At 31.3% G+C, this 22,116-nt stretch overlaps 1 protein-coding gene across 2 annotated transcripts in view; it reads right to left on the minus strand.

The window, feature by feature from the left end:
- Positions 1–277: 277 nt before the first annotated feature.
- The window catches only part of LOC127735152 (uncharacterized), a 45,480-nt gene continuing 23,641 nt past the window's right edge, over positions 278–22,116 (minus strand). The window contains exons 12-24 of one of the 2 annotated variants that reach the window (XM_052245248.1): positions 21,670–21,743; positions 21,078–21,148; positions 19,701–19,834; positions 16,211–16,719; positions 12,875–12,951; positions 11,101–11,273; positions 10,283–10,360; positions 9,538–9,752; positions 5,332–5,450; positions 4,486–4,637; positions 3,582–3,661; positions 2,389–2,427; positions 278–609 (exon numbers count right to left, since the gene is read on the minus strand). In XM_052245248.1, coding sequence (XP_052101208.1) covers positions 568–609; positions 2,389–2,427; positions 3,582–3,661; positions 4,486–4,637; positions 5,332–5,450; positions 9,538–9,752; positions 10,283–10,360; positions 11,101–11,273; positions 12,875–12,951; positions 16,211–16,719; positions 19,701–19,834; positions 21,078–21,148; positions 21,670–21,743 — 1,763 coding nt within the window. In that variant the 3' untranslated portion in view covers positions 278–567. The remainder of the gene's footprint in view (positions 610–2,388; positions 2,428–3,581; positions 3,662–4,485; positions 4,638–5,331; positions 5,451–9,537; positions 9,753–10,282; positions 10,361–11,100; positions 11,274–12,874; positions 12,952–16,210; positions 16,720–19,700; positions 19,835–21,077; positions 21,149–21,669; positions 21,744–22,116) is intronic. The other variant, XM_052245249.1, reaches the window with a different exon arrangement.

The raw sequence follows: 22,116 nt of genomic DNA on the forward strand, positions 1-22,116 counted from the left end.
AAATACAATAACAAAAACCATATGCTTAAAAAGCTATTAAAGCTGTTATCCTAATGCTAGCAATTTAAAGGTTTGGTTGGCTTGCTTGCTTTGTTTGTATAAATGTTTGCTCAAGCATCGTAATTAAGATTGACATCTGCAATCAATAGATAGGTGAGACTTCATCTTGTTTACATTATACATAACACCCAATAACATTTAAGTATCGATAATGTATACAAGCTGAAGCCCCGCCTATCTATTGATTGAAGATGTCAATCTTAATTACAATGCTTGAGCAAACATTAATACAAACCAAGCAAGCAAGCCAACAAAACCTTGAAATTGCTAACATTACAGAAAACAGCTTTAAACTGATAGTAAATAACAATATAAAACTTTTTAAAAATAGTTCCACAAGTCAATAAGATTTCAACCACTAATTCATCAAACTTCTGCAAAATCTTCCTTCTCTTATTGAACTCAATCTGTATCATTAATGGTCTATCTAGCTTTAGGATTGAAACTAATGAGCTTTTCAGGCCTTTAACCTCCATATTTAGGATCCACTTAAGATGGTCTCTAAAACTATTCAGCAAGGCCTATAACTTCTACTTCTGTTAAAAATCCCTGAAAATATAAACATTTAACAATAATGAAATAGATCAATTTAAAATTCCCAAGTTAGTGCTATTATGACTCTTGTTTTTTTCTAGAATTAGAAATTGACCAGTCAAAAGTGCTTCAAGTATAGAAATTGATCAGTCAAAAGTGATTCAAGATTAGAAATTGACCTGTCAAAAGTGCTTTAAAATCTGAGATTGACCTTGACCTATCAAAAATGCTTTAAATTTAGAAATTGACTGGTAATGTTCACATTGTCAAATGCTGTACAAATATCGCCAGAGTCAAAATGACTAATAGGTTTAGTAGCATCACAAAGGGATTTAATTCTGTTCTTATTCAAGAAGGTAGTTTCCATTATTACATCAGGTGAGAGTTGATTAAGATGTTATGCGTTAGAAATATGATAAGATGACTGTTTTGCAGGTGATTCTGACAGGACGTGGTTAAGGATGTTTGTAGTGCCACCATAAATGTTAATTCATCATCACACTGGGTACAATTACAGTATTTCTATTTGACAATCTTCTTATATAAGTCAAGACAGATTTTCTACTGAACACTCTAAAATAGACAAATGTTGATCCCCTCTCCAAATGAGGATATGGTACGACCTTTAAAAATATGATCTTCAACACTCTTATAAGTACTGCCAAGTTTCAGTCTTGTATCCAATCTTCATCAAACATTATACCATGCTTGGCCATGCAGAACCTTGAATCATTTTGAACATCAAGATCATTGAGCAAAGATCAAAGACAAAACAAGACATATGAGATTAAAGCTATTATACAATAAAAGCCATGTTAAGAGTTTCAATTTTACATTCAATCTTCATTGTTGCAAACATTGTTGCATTGGGAAGAAAATCTGAGTTTTTGACGGGCTACAGATACTAATTGATAGTAGAAACAATGCAATAGCTATGAACCTATGATGTAAGTGAAGGGAATGTCATGCAGAAATAAGCTAACATGCATGCTATCAAAAAAATAAATATCAGTTAATGTATGATAAACTTTAATTTGTGCAATGCTGTCTAAGACTATTCCATTTAACTATAACAAATTTCCAGGAAAGCATTATGAATAGAAATCTATATAAAGTTATATATCATTTTCCCATATATGACTGCATTCTTTACTGTTATGTTTAAATAGAAAAGCCGTCAGATTTTCTATAATAAATTCCAACAGACTGAAGCAGAGATGGCATGATGTCTTTAATGATAGTTTGCTAAACGATCACTTTAAGTTTGTGACATGAAATGTTTTCAGATGTGATGCTTAAAAATTACAGGAAAACATTTAAATTAAATCATTTTTCGTATTAACATAGAAGTGCAATTAAAATTTCTTGGATTCAATTTTTAAAAGTTCACATCATAATGAATATGTGCATTAAGTTTCAATTTGATGTGACCAGAATTAATGGTAAATCTACTTCAAATAAAATCTTTTAACCAGTTACCGTCGAACAGACTGGATATAATTATACCCCTACTACTTGCAATCTTAAGACTGAGCAAAAAATTATTCACAATATTGTTATTTTCCCTAAAAATTTCAGTAAAAGGGGTATATGTCAAGAAGACAGCAACCCAACACAAAAAAATCAAAAAATCTAGCCTTCTTGTGCTCTGTACTCAAGAATTAAGAAAATAATACAAAAAGTCAGCACATGCAGCTAATATTATTCTGAGCAAAAATATTTGAAATAAGAAATGCAAAAGTTTATAAAGCAACTACATTGTAAGTAAACTTGATAATACATGCAAGGTTATACCTTAAATTCTCCAAGCAAAGAAGAATTTTCTTCACTTTTCTACAACAGTCAGTAATACTAATGAGTTAAATGCTATAGCATATATAGCCATTACAAAAAGCAAAAAAAATAATATGCTGATTTAAAGACTAAAATTCTTAGTATCTTAATACATACTAAGACTTAAATTGTTTATTCAACAACGAAAGTTAGCATATTATTATCTATTATTTGAAACAAGATTATTTTGAAAAATCTAATCTGGATCATCAGCAGTATGACATTTTTTTGAAAATCAAAAATAATTCTACAAGATTGCATGTATGCCTCATCTACTCATCAGAAAAATCAAAACAAGAATTTGTTGTTAGAACATCATTGTATGTTTATGGAAAAGAATATCATCAAACCAATATTTCTTAAACTTCCAAAGTCAAACAAGCATGAATAAGACACCTAGCTTCACTCTTCAGGGATGTCATTGGAAGAGTATACTAAAGGAAGGAAAGGAGGAAAAAAGAAATGAAGGGAGGATCTAACAAATGAATGAATAAATGAATGACTGAATGAATGAATGAATGAATGAATGAATGAATGAACTTTATTCTTTCATAATAAGTTCTGTCAATAGCTTAATTATATTTGATTTAGATTGTAACTTGTGAAATATATGAGAAGAAATATTTTAAAGACATTCTTTGAAGAAGAATTTATCATCACTTGATCACTTGACCTGTGTTGGATGGAAATCGACCTAATGCAAGTGCACTTATACATGTACATGTGTAAGACTTTGATTGATATTGGAACATTCAAATACGAAATATAGATGAATTTTGGTCTGTTTTGTATGGATCTTATAACAACACAGTTTTCAAACAGTTACAGACTTTACATAGAGATTTTTCCAACTGGAATTAGGTTTACAGATGTATTGTTATTCATTTGCATAAGGTCGATTTCTATCCGACGCAGCTCACTTATTACCCAGAAAAGAAGTAGTAAATATAACAACTGAACCAGCTGATAGACATGATAAATGAACAATTTTTACAACTCATTAATTGCAACTAGTAAAACTGAAAAGGAAGTGTTATGAAATAATTAAATATATTAAAGATCGAAATTCTTACAAGACTGAAAAGTAGAAAATGTGAATTTGGCTGTTTGAGTTAATCATACATATTATTCAAAACCTTGATCTGGTAACTTACGGTTTCATCAGCATTGGTAGCAGTCACTTTCACTTTAAATAATGACTGTTCCATCATCTTTTCCATTTTATGTGATCCTTCTGAAAAAAAAGCATATTTTTTACACATTACTTTCTTATTTTAAATGATTTCATATCTATTCAAATCTAATAAAAAATTTAATAGTCATAAAATCCAAATAAAGGTCTGATGATACAGCTTCTTTTGTAAGAGATGTAGGAAAATCATTTTGAAATATCAGAACATACAAGATCAAATAAATTGTGTGCAAATGAAATGACAAGTGTTGGTGGTCTATGTAGAAAACTGTATGCTAAAGAGTTATTCTTTATTACAAAAAGAACCTCCACATTAATCTTAATTATGCAACTACCAAAGCATATTTACTTTCTTTGCAATGGAGCAAGAAAATATATGTTGAAATGCCTAAGTGTGATGGGGATGCTCAAATGCAATGTTTCAGCTAAAGAATAATGGTTAGCACCTATGCTATATTGTGTCAACAAAAATGCATTGTTCTCCGATAGAAGGAGATATTTAGCTGCATTATGACGTTTACTTTTGGTCGTCTCAATTATCATTAATGTACCTGGATGACGAAAATTTTGACAGAGATTTTAATGAATTTAAAGTGAACAAATTTGCCTATTCAATTTCGTCTGTAAATGTGATTGAGAAGTCTATTTGTAAGTTCAAATTTGCTTTCGGCAGTTTAAGTGCATAAACAATTTAGAACTCATTTTGCAGATGGAAAAAACAAGAATCTGAAAAATTTTGATCAAATCTCTACATAGAGAGAGATAGTATTCTAGGCAATACATGAGACATCTAAATGGACAAACAAGTGGTTAAACATCTGACATTTCCGGTTCAACATTGTTTATCATCCTTTATATAACCTTACCTTTAATCCTAAATGGTCGAACAAGAGGTTGTAAATCCCAGATTTCAGGTACAGTGAGTGATGCTTCTTTTTTACTAACTACAGCTGTTGTTCCATAGTCTACATTAAATACTTCTATAGTAAAATCTCTCCTGTCGGCTATTATCCATGATCTGGAAAAGAGAAATTTGGCAATTACACTTTCATGTAAAGATGTCAGTCAGAATTTATAAACAACCATAAAGTGACATAATGTACATACAGTTATAGGTAAAAATGCAGTTGCTCATACTGTATTTTTATATGAACAAGGTATACAGATGTTTTTAGGTTCACGTCTGTCATAATTGTTTTTTGGTAAATTGTTTTGTTATACATTAGGCAGTTAGTTTTCTTGTTTGATTTGTTACACATTTTTCATGTCAGGACCTTTTATAGCTAAATATAGGATTTTGGTTTTTCCCATTGTTGAAAGCCATACCTTCACCTTTAATTGCTTATATCCTCCTCATTTGAACTCTGGTAGACAGTTGTCTCAATGGCAATCATACCACATCTCCTTATGTTTATAAAGGTCAATTTTTGTCTGTTTTATCAATTTTCCTTATATTCATCAATTCCTGCCAGCAAATTGTTGTACAAATCTCTCCTCCACTGATCAAGAAACAATACAATTTTTGTCAAATCAATATTAAATTATTGTATATCCAAGAAAACATTGATTGAGCCCTTTTTTTTTAATAAACAAAGTCCCCCATGTGTAAAAAGTTTTTGGAAAGACTGGAAAATGTTAAGCTTTCATACTATCCTAGGCTAGGCATAAACATATCAAAACCCTACTTTAAGCCCCCTATATTATAAACATACCTATACCATTCATCATCCACCTTAGCAGTACATCTTCCTAAACCTTTTGTGAAACCTATTCTACTCTCAGGCTGTTGTAACTGCTCCATAATGTTTTCCAGATCTTCTAGTGATGAATCCTACAAAAACACACATAATTCGTTTAACACCTGGCTCAATAAAAATTAATTTAGACCATGCATTCAGACTGATCAATTGTTATGCAGTTAATTAAATATTCTTTTTTTGAAAATGTTTTTTTTTTCAGTGATATATTACTTAATGGATTCTCAATGCTGTTCAACTTCATACTTTATTTGGCCATTATTTTTTTTGATTCAAGCTTCACTGATGAGTCTTTTTAAGACGAAACCCTGGTCTTTAAGATCATATTTCCATAGATTTGACCTGATGATAATCATTGTTGTGTAATTTTATTGTTTTAACATAAATAAGGCATTTAGTTTTCTTGTTTGAATTGTTTCACATTTTGTTACTCCAAGGCCTTTTATAGCTTTGATATTGGGAATGGGTTTTGCTCATTATTGAAGGCTATGTAGTGACCTATAATTGCTTATTTCTATGTCCTTTTGTCTCTGGTGGATAGCTGTCCCATTGGTAATCCTACCACATCTCCTTACTTTGATTATTGATGATGCCTATACCATTTAGTCACTAACAGAGGTTTCTTACTAATATCTCTACTTATAATGTCTACAATAATATTTCTATGATAATGTCCATCATAATATCTCTACTTATAATGTCTACAATAATATTTTTATGTTTAATGTCCATCATAATATTTCTACTTATAATGTCCACAATAATATTTCTACGTGAAATGATGTCCACAATAATATTTCTACGTGTAATGTTCAATATAATATTTCTATCTATAATGTTCATAATAATATTTCTAAGTACATGTATAATGTCCATAATAATAATTCTATTTTAATGTCCAGAATAATAATTCTATTTTAATGTCCAGAATAATAATTCTATTTTAATGTCCAGAATAATATTTTTAAGTATGATGTCCATCATAACATTTCTATGTATATTTTATTAATGTCTGTCCATCATATTTCCATACTGTCTGTCCATCATAATATTTCCATACTGTCTGTCCATCATAATATTTCCATACTGTCTGTCCATCATAATATTTCCATACTGTCTGTCCATCATAATATTTCCATACTGTCTGTCCATCATAATATTTCCATACTGTCTGTCCATCATAATATTTCAATACCGTCTGTCCATCATAATATTTCCATACCGTCTGTCCATCATAATATTTCCATACCGTCTGTCCATCATAATATTTCCATACTGTCTGTCCATCATAATATTTCCATACTGTCTGTCCATCATAATATTTCCATACTGTCTGTCCATCATAATATTTCCATACTGTCTGTCCATCATAATATTTCCATACTGTCTGTCCATCATAATATTTCAATACCGTCTGTCCATCATAATATTTCCATACCGTCTGTCCATCATAATATTTCCATACCGTCTGTCCATCATAATATTTCCATACCGTCTGTCCATCATAATATTTCCATACCGTCTGTCCATCATAATATTTCCATACCGTCTGTCCATCATAATATTTCCATACTGTCTGTCCATCATAATATTTCCATACTGTCTGTCCATCATAATATTTCCATACTGTCTGTCCATCATAATATTTCCATACTGTCTGTCCATCATAATATTTCCATACTGTCTGTCCATCATAATATTTCCATACCGTCTGCCCATCATAATATTTCCATACCGTCCTGTCTGTCCATCATAATATTACCGTCCTGTCTGTCCATCATAATATTACCGTCCTGTCTGTCCATCATAATATTTCCATACTGTCTGTCCATCATAATATTTCCATACTGTCTGTCCATCATAATATTTCCATACTGTCTGTCCATCATAATATTTCCATACTGTCTGTCCATCATAATATTTCCATACCGTCTGTCCATCATAATATTTCCATACCGTCTGTCCATCATAATATTTCCATACCGTCTGTCCATCATAATATTTCCATACCGTCTGTCCATCATAATATTTCCATACCGTCTGTCCATCATAATATTTCCATACCGTCTGTCCATCATAATATTTCCATACCGTCTGTCCATCATAATATTTCCATACCGTCTGTCCATCATAATATTTCCATACTGTCTGTCCATCATAATATTTCCATACTGTCTGTCCATCATAATATTTCCATACTGTCTGTCCATCATAATATTTCCATACCGTCTGCCCATCATAATATTTCCATACCGTCTGCCCATCATAATATTTCCATACCGTCTGCCCATCATAATATTTCCATACCGTCCTGTCTGTCCATCATAATATTTCCATACTGTCTGTCCATCATAATATTTCCATACTGTCTGTCCATCATAATATTTCCATACTGTCTGTCCATCATAATATTTCCATACTGTCTGTCCATCATAATATTTCCATACTGTCTGTCCATCATAATATTTCCATACTGTCTGTCCATCATAATATTTCCATACTGTCTGTCCATCATAATATTTCCATACTGTCTGTCCATCATAATATTTCAATACCGTCTGTCCATCATAATATTTCCATACCGTCTGTCCATCATAATATTTCAATACCGTCTGTCCATCATAATATTTCCATACCGTCTGTCCATCATAATATTTCCATACCGTCTGTCCATCATAATATTTCCATACCGTCTGTCCATCATAATATTTCCATACTGTCTGTCCATCATAATATTTCCATACAATTTTTACGATATCACCTCATGCACATTCATCCCACTCTTTATATTCCATCAAAAGATTTTGTTAAAGGAGAAAACCGATGTTCAATAACAATTACTAACAAGAATGTGTCCAAACTCTAATTTGACATTAAAATTAGAAAGATCATATCATAGGGAACATGTGTACTAAGTTTCAAGTTGATTGGACTTAAACTTCATCAAAAACTACCTTGACCAAAAACTTTAACCTGAAGCGGGACAGATGGACAGACGGACAAACAAACGGATTCACAGACCAAAAAACATAATGCCCCTCTACTATCGTAGGTGGGGTATAAAAATTTGTAAGGGTTCCGCGGAACCCAGTGTCTCGCCTACTTTTGGTGTTAATCGCAGGCTCAACAAAAATGAGGAAAAAAATTAATAAAAATATTCCTCTCTATACTATCTTTTGATTGTAAGAAGCTTCTGTCCAAGTTTGGTAAAAATCCAGGATAATTTATGAATCTAATAAATGTTTTAAAAACTTAAACTGCTGAATGTAAGTTCTGTTGACTGGAAGAAAAACTAAGTCCATTTATAAGTAAAATACAGAAAAAATGGAACAAAATTTTATCAAAATTTCCTTCTAGATACTAGCTTTTGATCATAAACAAGCTTCTGTCCAAGTGTGGTACAAATCCAGGATAGTTTAAGAAAGTTGTTAAAATTTTAAAAACTTTAACCACAGAGTGAATGTAATGTTAACTGGCAGAAAAACTAAGTCCATTTATAAGTAAAATACGGAAAAAATGGATTTTTTTTTTTACAAAATTTACTTTGGATACTATCTTATGATCATAAACAAGCTTCTTTCCAAGTTTGGTAGAAATCCAGGATAGTTTAAGAAAGTTATTAAAATTTCAAAAACTTTAACCACAGAGTGAATGTAATGTTTCCTGGCAGAAAAACTAAGTCCACTTATAAGTAAAATACGGAAAAAATGGAATTTTTTTTTTACAAAATTTACTTTTCAATATAATCTTATGATCATAAACAAGCTTCTGTCCAAGTTTGGTAGAAATCCAGGATAGTTTAAGAAAGTTATTAAAATTTCAAAAACTTTAACCACAGAGTGAATGTAATGTTTCCTGGCAGAAAAACTAAGTCCACTTATAAGTAAAATACGGAAAAAATGGAATTTTTTTTTTACAAAATTTACTTTTGAATATAATCTTATGATCATAAACAAGCTTCTGTCCAAGTTTGGTAGAAATCCAGGATAGTTTAAGAAAGTTATTAAAATTTCAAAAACTTTAACCACAGAGTGAATATTTGTGGACGCCGCCGACGACGCCGACGGAATGTAGGATCGCTATGTCTCGCTTTTTCGACAAAAGTCGAAGGCTCGACAAAAATCAATATTGTGTACCACAGCGAAAATTGTCATTACTTACATTTGCATCCTTAATAACCTGTCCCCAGAAAGTCTTCTCGTCAAATACTGAAGTGATATAGACTATAATTTCTTCATACGGTTTGAACACAATGTCTCGAACACGAGTTCCCAACTTGTTCATAACTAGCTTGTATGTAACCATTAAATTTCGGAATGACTTTCCTACTGAACCAGTTGAACCAGAAGACTTCAATGAATCCATACTTTCTGCACCTGAAGTAATATGTGAAAGAAGATATGATAAGGGGGAGGTAATGCAGAGTGCACAATGCAACAGTGCCTGAAGATAATGTTATGCCCGACTTGTTTCTTACTGGACCTTCTTCACTAATGATGTGGTATTTGTCTGGGGCTCCTTTGATAGTTTTCTGGCTAAGATTTGTTCCAGATAACATATCTGGTGTATACAGTTATCTGTTTTGGATAAAAAATATGTTATCCATTTGAAGAAATTATCCTTATTGGATCATTTATCTGTTGTTGTAGCTCAATGGTTATCCTGTGGTTAAAATCATCCAAATACGGATAAGTTATCTGGTGAAAATTTTGTTGTTTTTTTTGTTTAAATAAGAGTCCATGACAAGAGTCTCCAACTAGTAGTAATTATTATCTTTAACCAAATTTCAAATGTCAAGGCCATTAAGACCACTCATGCTATTGAAAAATAATATAGGAAAATAAATATAGATATAAGGATTCTAGTATTAGTAGGACTTTATGTACTTGAACCTTAAACAACTTACCTTTCATGTGTTTATTTTCCCTGGGATTATTTCTGTGTGTGTTTTGATCTAAACTGACACATCTAGATCCACCAGCACCTAAAATTAGTAAAATATCTTAAATATACTTACATTGACCAAGCATCATACACATCATCCTTCCACAACTAAGGATGCTTGATTCTTGCATTTTCCGTATATTCTGCAACTCCTCAGGCTTTTTTCATAGGCAATGCATAAAAAACCCATTTTGCTTAGTAACCCCCAATAATTTTAATACATCTTATAAGAAGCATATGTTTTCATAAGACACCATACCCTGCTAACATTATCAAATTTCAGTGGACTGTTCAAAACATAAATTTTGTATTTATTTTACAGCCTATTTCTATGAGTGTGTAGGAAAAGGTAATATCATCATGAACATGTGTGCTAAGTTTCAGGTCGGTATGACCACAGCTTACAAGCATCGATTTTTTTATAGTGTGCAATAAATTTATTTAAAGCTCTCTTGACTAATGGTGATTGATAGCCTGATTTATTAGACAGATTTACTGTTGTTGAGGACCATATGTTAACGTTTTCTATGTCTTTTGGTTTTTGGGTCATTGGGTTGCTGTCTCAATGACCTATATCACATTTACTTGTATCTATACACCACTTTTTAGGAACTATGTAAGCCACATATCAGACCTACAAGATCAATACAACTTCAGTTCCTCAATATGAATGTGATATTTCTTGGCATTATATTTTACCATTATCTATACACTAATTTTTTTTCTTCCAATTCAATCATATTTCTATACATAAAATGCTTTAACATAGATAAAAATTACCTGTTCTGACAGATATACTCAAATTTAAAGTTTCAGTAGTATTGCTTCTTTTATTAGGATCATTTTCATATATCTGTACCCAGAGTAATCTCCCCTTGTACGTTTCCTGATGAGTTTGCAGTATGGCATTATCTGCTGTTTCTTGATCCAGGAAGTAAACAACTGCCGCAGTTCTTATGTAAAATGAAAAATACAATTTTACTTCACATTTAAAATAGTATTCCATATTAACCAAATCACGTCAAAATTATGATATTGTGATTTTTCATGTATTATGACAATTTTATTTCAGTCATTTAAACCTTACCTGTGACAATCACATCAATCTGTTTACGTCAAAACAATCTTGTAAGTGTTGGCAATCCCCCTCCCATTTCCAACTCCATGAAGAAAAGATAAAACTGTATGTGCTTTATCAAGTCTTTCAAAATCTAACTGAATTGATTAAATTTCAAACCATGAAATTATCTTTGTTATGGCTAAGACATATCTTGTCAATAATATTTTTAAACTGATGAAATCATACATTAACTAGTCAATTTTCTTTGTGCTAAATTGAAAAAAAGATATAATAAGGATTAACCTTAATAAGTCAATTAATTTTATAATGATCTATGTATCTATAAATTCAAATATACTATTCCCATATTTCTTTGAAATTTTACCAGGTCAATTTGATAAATAGTGTAAAAGACATGCTCCCAAAAATTTAGAACTGTCAATATATAAAATTTGTAGCAAGCACTAGAATTATGTATAGATCAATAACTTTTCTACATGCAGTTCTTCAGATAAGCTATGAAATTCCTTTATCTTTGGAGTCTAAGCAACAATGGGTGACATGTGGAACAGGATCTGCTTATCCTTCCACAGCACCCGAGATCAATCCCAGGTTTTGGTTGGGTATGTGTTGCACTATCTAAAGTTTACTCTTTTTGTGTTTTGAATACTATTGTTTGTCTTTTGGACGTTTTATGTTATTTGTCATGGCATTGTCACTTTTGTCATTGACTTATGAGTTTGAACACCCCTTTGGTATCTTCCACCTCACACAGCAAGGACTACTGGATTGTTAATGTAGCACAGCAAGGTAAACTTGATTATTCCAGTCACATGTATAGGTATACTTGATCACATGACAAAGTCTAATAGTTACTTACCAAAGGATAATGAATTAACTGTTCCACTTATTTTAAACATTTAACAGTAAGGAATTTGTTTAAATTGCTTTTTTCAATTAAACTATTTGCACATGAAGTTTTTAAGGATATATATGTGACTTGATAAAAAAAATGTCCATGAGATTTATCCAAAAAATTAGCTATGTTTAACAAATAGTTCCTATCCAATCCATTTACATCAACTTTTTCTAAAAAGAAATGACCCTATATGCTAATTCCATCTTGAAATGTTAAAACCAAGGGTTAACCTGTTATTATTTAAAGATAATACAGTCAGTGTTTTCATGGAGATTCTAATACATGCAATTTTCTTATGCTATAGGCCCAAGCTTTAGGTATCATTTTTGCAGAATCTATGTACTGTAAATTCAGAAATTATTGCGTGCATTTATAATTGCGATTTTGTCATTTTAGATTAAAATACGATTTTAATTTTTGCGATTTTGAGAAAAATCCTGTTTAATTCATATACAAAATTTCAAAATGCGAGTTTAAATTATTGCGTTTATAACCCTGTCGCATTTTTCGCAATAATAAAAACATCGCAATAATTTCTGAATTTACAGTAATTAACTTAAGATAACCAATGTTACGTTTTATTTGTGTTGCTAGAGTTAATCATTTGTATATCTACAGCTCCAACTGGTTCAAATATTTCCATCAAATCATACTGCAAATAAAGAAACAAAACATTCCAAATCATTCTGATACATTATACATGTTGCATACCATTTGTCAACAAAGGTTAAATAAAATCTCAAGTAGAATGAGTTTTTTAAATGCAGTTCCAGTATCAACATATTCCTCGATCTTTTTCACAAAAACTGCATCTAAAAATATTACTTTTTGGCATGTTAGGACCAAAAATTTCTATCTTTATCATATTGTACATTATGAAACTTAGATTTAAACGTGTGTGGCAAAACTTCTTTGCTTCTTGTGTCTTCACAAACTGTCACACCAGCAATCATCACTTCAATCAATCAGCTTGGTAGCAGCAATGAAGAGACACCATCTTTCTCATTGATGAATATCACACATTTCCTTTTAATTATACTGAAATCAGCAGTCATCACAAATAACACAAAATATTGGAAGTTATAAACATGTAGTTGTGGCAATGAAAACCGTGAAATTGGGGTCAAAACTCGAATTTGGCATTAAAATTAGAAAGATCATATCATAGGGAACATGTGTACTAAGTTTCAAGTTGATTGGACTTCAACTTCATCAAAAACTACCTTGACCAAAAACTTGAACGTGAAGCGGGACAGATAAATGAAAGTACAGACAAACGAACAGACAAACGAACGAACGGACGCACAGAATAAAAACCAGCCCCTCTACTTTCGTAGGTTGGGCATAAAAATAGTGCCAAACAGAATAAATGCCACATAATATTTACCAAAGAATCTAAGATATGATAGAAATATCTTTTAAAACATTATTTCTGTTTCTGGGGAACCTTTATGAAATTTTCATCTTGTACATGATTATAGAAATGTAGTATGAAAAGGTTAAAGATCAATGTGAAATCAATAATTTTGTTTGAAGTTTTAATTTACAAATGATGAGTGTTGTAAGGCAATTTCGGTAAGAAAATGTATGCTGTTCTTCCGCGTCAATTTTCCCCCTCAAAAATAGCCTGGGAGCTTAAGATTTTTTTTGTATAGCCTTAATCACTATAAATCTATTTACAGTTGAGGAGGGTTTTATTTTTACAATACATGCGCTCTTGTCTGTCTGATTTTTCTTTAGATTCTATTATTTAGAAACTGCACACTGATACAAGGAATTCTTCTTTTAGATAACTGTGGCAGAATTTGTAAAAACAATAGAAAAATAATAAAATGCTCCGCAGGGCGCAGCTTGATACGACCGCAGAGGTCGAACCCTGAACAGTTGGGGCAAGTATGGACACAACATTCAAACTTGATACAGCTCTGAATTTGGATTGTGATTAAATATTTGACACAGCATAGGTTTCTGACACAGAATGAATGTGGTCTAAGAACTTAAAAATTTTAAATTGGACATTCACCTATTATGGTCCAATATCCAAAATTTAAAAACATGGTTAGATTCAGCATATCAAAGAACCCCAAGAATTCAATTTTTGATGAAATCAAACAAAGTTTAATTTTGGACCCTTTTGACCTCAATGTGGACAAAGTTGATAACGGGGCCCAAAAATCAAAAATCTAAATACATGGTTAGATTCAGCATATCAAAGAACCCCATATATTCAATTTTTGTTGAAATCAAACAAAGTTTAATTTTTGGACCCTTTTGACCCCTATTTGGACCAACTTGAAAACTGGGCCCATAATCAAAAATCTAAATACATGTTTAGATTCTGCATATCAAAGAACCCTAAAAATTAAATTTTTGTTAAAAACAAACTAAGTTTAATTTTGGACCCTTTGGACCTTAATGTAGACCAATTTGAAAACGGAACCAAAAATTAAGAATCTAAATACACGGTTAGATTCGGAATATCAAAGAACCCCAATAATTCAATTTTTGATGAAATCAAACAAAGTTAAATTTTGGACCCTTTGGACCTCATTTAAAAACGGGGCCCAAAATCCAAAAACTTAATACACGGTTAGATTCAGCATATTAAAGAACCCCAAGAATTCAAGAATAAAACCCCATTGAAATTGGTCAAGAAATAAGCAATTTATACGAAGTATCTTCTTTTGCACAATACTGTGCAATTGAATATTTCTTGCTATTGTGCAATACTGTACAATTGACAATTTCTTGCTATTGCGCAATATTGTGCTATTGGATATTTCTTGCTATTGCGCAATACTGTGCAATTGAAGATTTCTTGCTATTGCGCAATACTGTGCAATTGAAGATTTCTTGCTATTGCACAATACTTATTATATAATAATTTACACATCCTGTTTGGTGTGTATCTCCTACCATATCATTATTATTTGCTTTTAAATATAAATCAGAAATAACCAACTTAAAATGGAAAATTTTAAAAGAAAAAAAAAAGGAAAAAAAAAAAAAAAAAACCCCCCCCCCCCAAATTTTTTGAACCCCCTTATGATTCATCACCCCCAAACTCAATCCCAGCCTTCCCTTTGTAGTATGGTACCTTGCAGTACAATTTCAGAGAGATCCATACACTTGAACACAAGTTATTGTCTGGAAACTAGAAAAATGCTTATTTTTGGCCCCTTTTTGGACCCCAATTCCTAAACGTTTCGGGCAATTACCCCCAAACTCAATTCCAGCTTTCCCTTTGTGATATGGAACCTTGTAGTACAATTTCAGAAATATCCAAACACTTACACACAAGTTATTGTCCTGAAACTAGAAAAATGCTTGTTTTTTGCCCCTTTTTTGGCCCCTAATTCCTAAAATTTTGAGGCAATTACCCCCAAAATCAATTACAGCCTTCCCTTTGTGATATGGAACCTTGTGGTACAATGTCAGAGAGATCCATACACTTACACACAAGTTATTGTCTGGAAGTTACAAAAATGCTTATTTTTGGCCCCTTTTTGGCCCCTAATTCCTAAACTGCTGGTACCATAACCCCCAAAATCAATCCCAACCTTCCTTTCGTGGTATTGAACCTTATGGTAAAATTTCATGGAGATCCATTCACTTAAACTAAAGTTAGAGTGCGAAAACCAATATGTCTTCGGACGACGACGACGACGACGCCAACGTCATACCAATATACGACCAAAAAATTTTTAATTTTTGCGGTCGTATAAAAACAAGACAAATCCCAGCATAATTCATACTGATTTGCAGTTTGAAGTATCCTTTAAGATTTCAACTACTTTCAAAGCCTTAAATTTCATTTTTAATTGTATTATCAAGTGCTTTAAGTGAATTTTAAACTGAAGGATAAGTAAAACCCCAGTAAGTATAATACTGAAAATAAAAGGCTAACTTACTTGTGTTTCATAATATGGAAAATTCGCAACAAACACTTCAATTAGCTCCATTTCATCATCAAAAGGTTCCAAAGGAGGCATTTCATCTATGATTGCTGGTTCAAGGGGAGGCATAGCTGGTTCTAAATGTGGCATGCCAGAATAATCAGGCATTTGTGGTTTTTTGGGGCTTCGACTAAATTGTTCTAAATTGGACGGATTTAATTTTTTAGGCGACTTCTGCTGGAAACTTCTAGGTGACTTCTGCTGGAAACTTTTAGGTGATGTCTCCTGAAGTAACCCTGACCTTTGTTGTCTATTTGGTGGAGAAACTATTCTTGTTGAAGCTACGTTTTCACTAGTTTGTATTGTCAGACTACCAAACATAGCACTTACATCATTATGATTTTTGTCAGTATCCCATGATTCATCATCATTATTACTTAACCTTTGACTTCTATTACTCTGATTTGAACTTTGATCCCCACCAGATTTCCATGGCATATTACCACCTGATGAAGCTGACTTTGCTGAAATGATACATTTTCAAAAAATGATTCTATTCTTCACATTGTTACAGTTATCTTTACTAACATGAAACAGTAGTTTGATCAGTATATCAATTTGCTGGCGAGTAACGCCACTTTCAACCACCCTGGCTATATCATGGAGGCTACCTTTAATTGGTGGAGGAAGTCAGAGTACCTGGATAGAACAACTGATCTTTGGTAGCAAAACTTAAATCCAAGTCACTAAACAATCAGAGTGAAACATGCCTCATCAGTAGCAGGGTTTACAATAAAAATTCGAAAGGGTTCCGCGGAACCCAGTGTCTCGCCTACTTTTGCTGTTAGTCGCAGGCTCAACAAAAATGGGGAAAAAATCATTAAAAATTTTCCTCTAGATACTATCTTTTGACTGTAAGAAGCTTCTATCCAAGTTTGGTAAAAATCCAGGATGGTTTATGAATCTAATAAATGTTTTAAAAACTTTAACTGCAGACTGTATGTAATGTTAACTGGAAGAAAAACTAAGTCCATTTATAAGTAATACAGTAGACTCCGGCAAATCGGATACCCAAAATGTCAGCTAAAAATATCCGATTACCCGATATATTCAATTAGACGATGAATGTATATTCATTGAATATTCTGCAATAATGTTTAGATATAATCCTGAGATGTTATTAACCCTGACAATTGCTAAATATGTGAAAGGGCTGGAGGATTGATGGAGTGATTTTTATCAGTTACATCACCACGATGTTTGTGTAAAAAATTATCAGCTGATTATGTAATGATTAAATTTGTTTGCAGTTTTTAAATCCTTTATTTATTAAAATAAATCAAATGTCCTGAAATATTTATGTGAATTATTATCTGCCATCCATAGTTTGTCTTTATTTGTTTTGTAAGCAAATAAATATCCATTATTTACATTATCACACAGGTAAACTAAATTGGCTATAAATAGATCTAAGCATGTCTGTGTAGAATCTCCAAACTAAAATCGTATTTGTTATAATTTTATTTCTTTAAATAATCAAATTTAAATTTATGAAAATAATCATGATTGATAAAATATTATTGCATAAAGTTTACGTTTTCTGAAGACTATTTATATTTAGGTCATAGTTCTAGAGGCTTCCTCACAAATTTGTAAACATCCAAAATGGCGTCCATGACATGTGGTTACTTTTGCACATGTGAAAAAAATATATCTGACAAAAGTCAGAATTCTCTTGTCAAAAGGGATTTATATTTATATTGCAATAAATTATTCAGAAGGAGGTACATTCAGTTTAGATTATATTTCTGATTCTGTGAACATTTAGAGTTTAATCAAAATTCTCCAAACAGCAACGTCAACTTGTCAACTGAGTCTTGCATGTTTTATAAATAAATTCAAACCATTTGAAGTAAAAGGGCAACTAATTCACATGACAAAAGAAGACAATGATTAAAGACTTCAATTTATTAAGAAATAGTTCCTTTTATTTAGTAAAAACAAAATCTTCTTGTCTGCAAGATTGTAAATTCGTAACTTCCGGTTCCATTTCCTGTCAGAAAAACATTGAAAATATCCGATTGTGCATGGTTTTGAACAAAATGACCTGAATATTCTTATCCGATTTGCCGATATATTCTTATATCCGATATTCGATTACACGATAAAATTAACATTAAACATATAGGGAAGGGTTTGGTGTTTTGAAATAATATTACAATAGCCGATATATTCGTTTAGCCGATATCCGATTAGGTGGAGTCTACTGTATACGGAAAAACAGGAAATAAATTTTTACAAAATTTCCTTCTAGATACTAGCTTTTGATCATAAACAAGCTTCTGTACAAGTTTGGTATAAATCCAGGATAGTTAAAGAAAGTTATTAAAATTTTAAAACATTAACCACAGAGTGAATGTAATGTTAACTGGCAGAAAAACTAAGTCCATTTATAAGTAAAATACAGATAAACAGGATTTTTTTTTACAAAATTTACTTCTGGATACTATCTTATGATCATAAACAAGCTTCTGTCCAAGTTTGGTATAAATCCAGGATAGTTTAAGAAAGTTATTAAAATTTCAAAAACTTTAACCACAGAGTGAATATTTGTGGATGCCGCCAACGCCGGAATGTAGGATCACTATGTCTCGCTTTTGCGACAAAAGTCGCAGACTCGACAAAAACCTTAAAATTTGATAGGCTAATAAATACAGATGAACTATATTGACCACTTGGCCATCAAGCCACTGAACTGATCAATATACTTCAACACTGCCATTTTCGAAAAAAGGTATTATGAATTCATTTCCCCACTTTTGTTCAATAAGTTTTCTTAGTAGATACCTTTCCATCTGTTTTCAATGCAATTTGCTATTAATTTTTTGGAAACAACCTAGAAAAGAATCAGCGAAGTTAAATGAAATTCTCCAAATATGTAATTTTGGCTGTTTGTGTCATTAGGTAGTATGCTCATTGACATAACCCAACATCTACTATTTATCTAAAAGACAGAGAAATATTACTGGTTTTTACATGCCATTGCTAACATAACCTTTGAAAAGAATCTGAGATGTAGTCAAAATATGTTCTCAAGATGTAATAATAATCTTTTCAATTTAATAATATAATCAACATTGCAGGTACCTTTTGTTTCAACTACTATGAGTATTTGCTAATTTAAATTTCCATAAATTCATTGTACCACTCATGCTATTTGTTTGAAACACTCATAATTGAGAATTTTTGCATTGTTGTTTTTATTGCAAAAAATTGTGGTGGGTTAGGTTTGATAGCATTATTTGTATGCTTCATTTCTTGAAATTACAATAATTAATCTCACATTTTTGTCCATTGTTAAAAACTGCAATAATAAATGCACACAAAATTCCTGAACTAATTTCTCTTCTCAGTTACATGCAATTCTCCATGTTAAGCCCAGCAAACCGATTCGACCAAACAAAAGAGAACATTTTTATTACCATCAAAATAGCTATATACATACCATTATTCTGTTTATCTGGTTTGTTTTCGGTACAAATTTTACAAGCAATTTTTCTCCCTTTCCACTCCATTTGATCAAATTTATTTATACACTCATTGCAAACTGCTTCTGACCTGACTACAACAAAAGCAAACCTGAAAAAAATATTTATGACAAATTATTGGCCACTGTTTTCCCTTAGTTGGTAATTTTTTCTGAAATGTTAAATAAATCAATCTGTATATGGGATATAATCTCTAATAACAATAACCTCTATAAATGTTTACAAATTAGAGCATCTTTTCTGCTTGCAATATTGGATTTTTTTAAAAGGGAATGAACTCTCAAACTGAAGTAAACTCACTGATCAAATTAAATTTGTAAGTTCCACTTGTTAATTTGCCTATAACTAATTCTGATGAAGAATATTTCCAACTTGTTATGTATAATTTCTGAGCTACACACTTAATCCACAAACTTAAATGATAACTGGAAATGAGGTTGAGGTCATGTAACATATGTCATATGAGCTAGTACTCCTCGTAACAAAATATTGTTGACCTATATAATGTAATGTCAGGAGACCACAAAGTAATAATTTTCTTGCTTACTGTGACTTTTGTCTCAGAAAAATTTGTAAGGGGTTCCACAGAATCCTGTGTCTCGCCTACGATTGCTGCTGTCAGTGTAAAAGTGTAATGTTGACTTAAAAAGTGATTCCATTTATGAGTAATACAGAATTTCAAAAAAAATTCAAACTTTTTCTTTAGATGCTATTTCTTGGTCTTGAAGATTAGCTTCTGTCCAAGTTTCATAACAATCCATGAAGGTTTACAAACTTATCATGTCAAAAATTTTTAATCCCAGACTGTCTGTAAATGTTAACTGTCAAAAACTAAGTCCATCTATCAGAAAAATACTGAAAATGAAAATACATTTTCAAAACTTTGCATAAGACATTATCTCTTAATCATAAAAGAGATTCTGCCAAAGTTTCAAAAAATTCTATGAAGGTTTGACAAAGTATTTGATGTGTAACAAACTTGAACCCCAGACTGTATCTACTTGTTAACTGTAAAATAAACTAAGTCCATTTATCAGAAAAATATGGAAACATGAAAATAAATTTTTTCAAAATTTTGCTCTGGATACTGTATTTTTGGTCATAACAAGCTTTTGTCCAAATTTCATAAAATTCCATGAAGGTTTGACAAAATTATTGATGTCTAAAAAAAACTTTAACCACAGACTGAACCTAAAGTTGACGCCGCCAACAGAATCTAGGATGGCTATGTCTGGCTCAGGCTCAACAAAAATCAAATATAACAAAAATTCAAGTTTGTCATGCTAAGCATACCCCTGTTTGCAAGGCTTGGTATAAAGGTATTTATAACTTACACTCTCCGTCCATCAGATTTAAATCTGATCTGAGTTGGTGAAAATTCTTTCACAAGATCTTCTAAATCTTCCTAAATTAAGAAAATAATATTTGGTTACAAAATAGTATAACAGTTTATCATTCAGTGTTATTCTAACCTATTTGCAAGGATCTATTCAAACCATCCAATGGATTTTTTCTTTTTCTGTCAAAATTCTAAAATACTAAATTTGCTACTTAGGAAGTTCTTTCCTATGGTTATGTATTTCATGCATGCTCAGAGACAAAGTTTTAATTCCTCTGGATGTACCAATATATTATAGTTTATAATTTACTTGTCCTAACTCAGTGATTTATAATGACCCTTTAAGAAATCTGATTTCATTTGTCAATTACATTTATAATGATAAATATATTGTGTTGAAAATGAAATCTTTAAAGATATTGACTAATGTTCAACAAAGTGTCTGTAACCCTTTTCAACTGCTTTGTTGAAATATATGGAAATATAATGAATACAGCAGACATATCATAAAATGTTTCTGAAAGAGAAAACTTATCCATGAAAACAAATGTGTCAACTGCAATATTAAAATTAATTGTGATGTATACCTGTGTAATACTTGAATGAAGATTGCCAAAAAAAACTGTAGCAGATTCTGAATCTCCGTTTGAAGTCTCTGATCCTGTGGAAATTAAAAATATACAAGTTAAATAAAATTAAATATACCTAGAAATTTAATACAATTTAATAGTTATTTTTTAAATAAAGTTTATATGATTAACTTTCAATATAAAACTGATCTGACAATAATTCATTGAGTTCTGCATCAAATTTTACTTATATTGCATGTCTAGAGTAATCGATCACATGATCAAGAAATTCATAAAAATTTACATAAAGAAAATCATTCAAATCATATTTCAAAATCTCATGCTTAAGATAATAACATTGAACAGGTCCACATATATGTATAATTTATTATTAGATAATCTATAAGAAACCTAAGCAATGCTACAGTTAGGAAACTTATGAAAACATTAAGCTCATTACAGTTT

This window comes from Mytilus californianus, unplaced genomic scaffold (genome assembly GCF_021869535.1).
Source record: "Mytilus californianus isolate M0D057914Y unplaced genomic scaffold, xbMytCali1.0.p SCAF_3, whole genome shotgun sequence".
NCBI classification, from domain to species: Eukaryota; Metazoa; Mollusca; class Bivalvia; order Mytilida; family Mytilidae; genus Mytilus; species Mytilus californianus.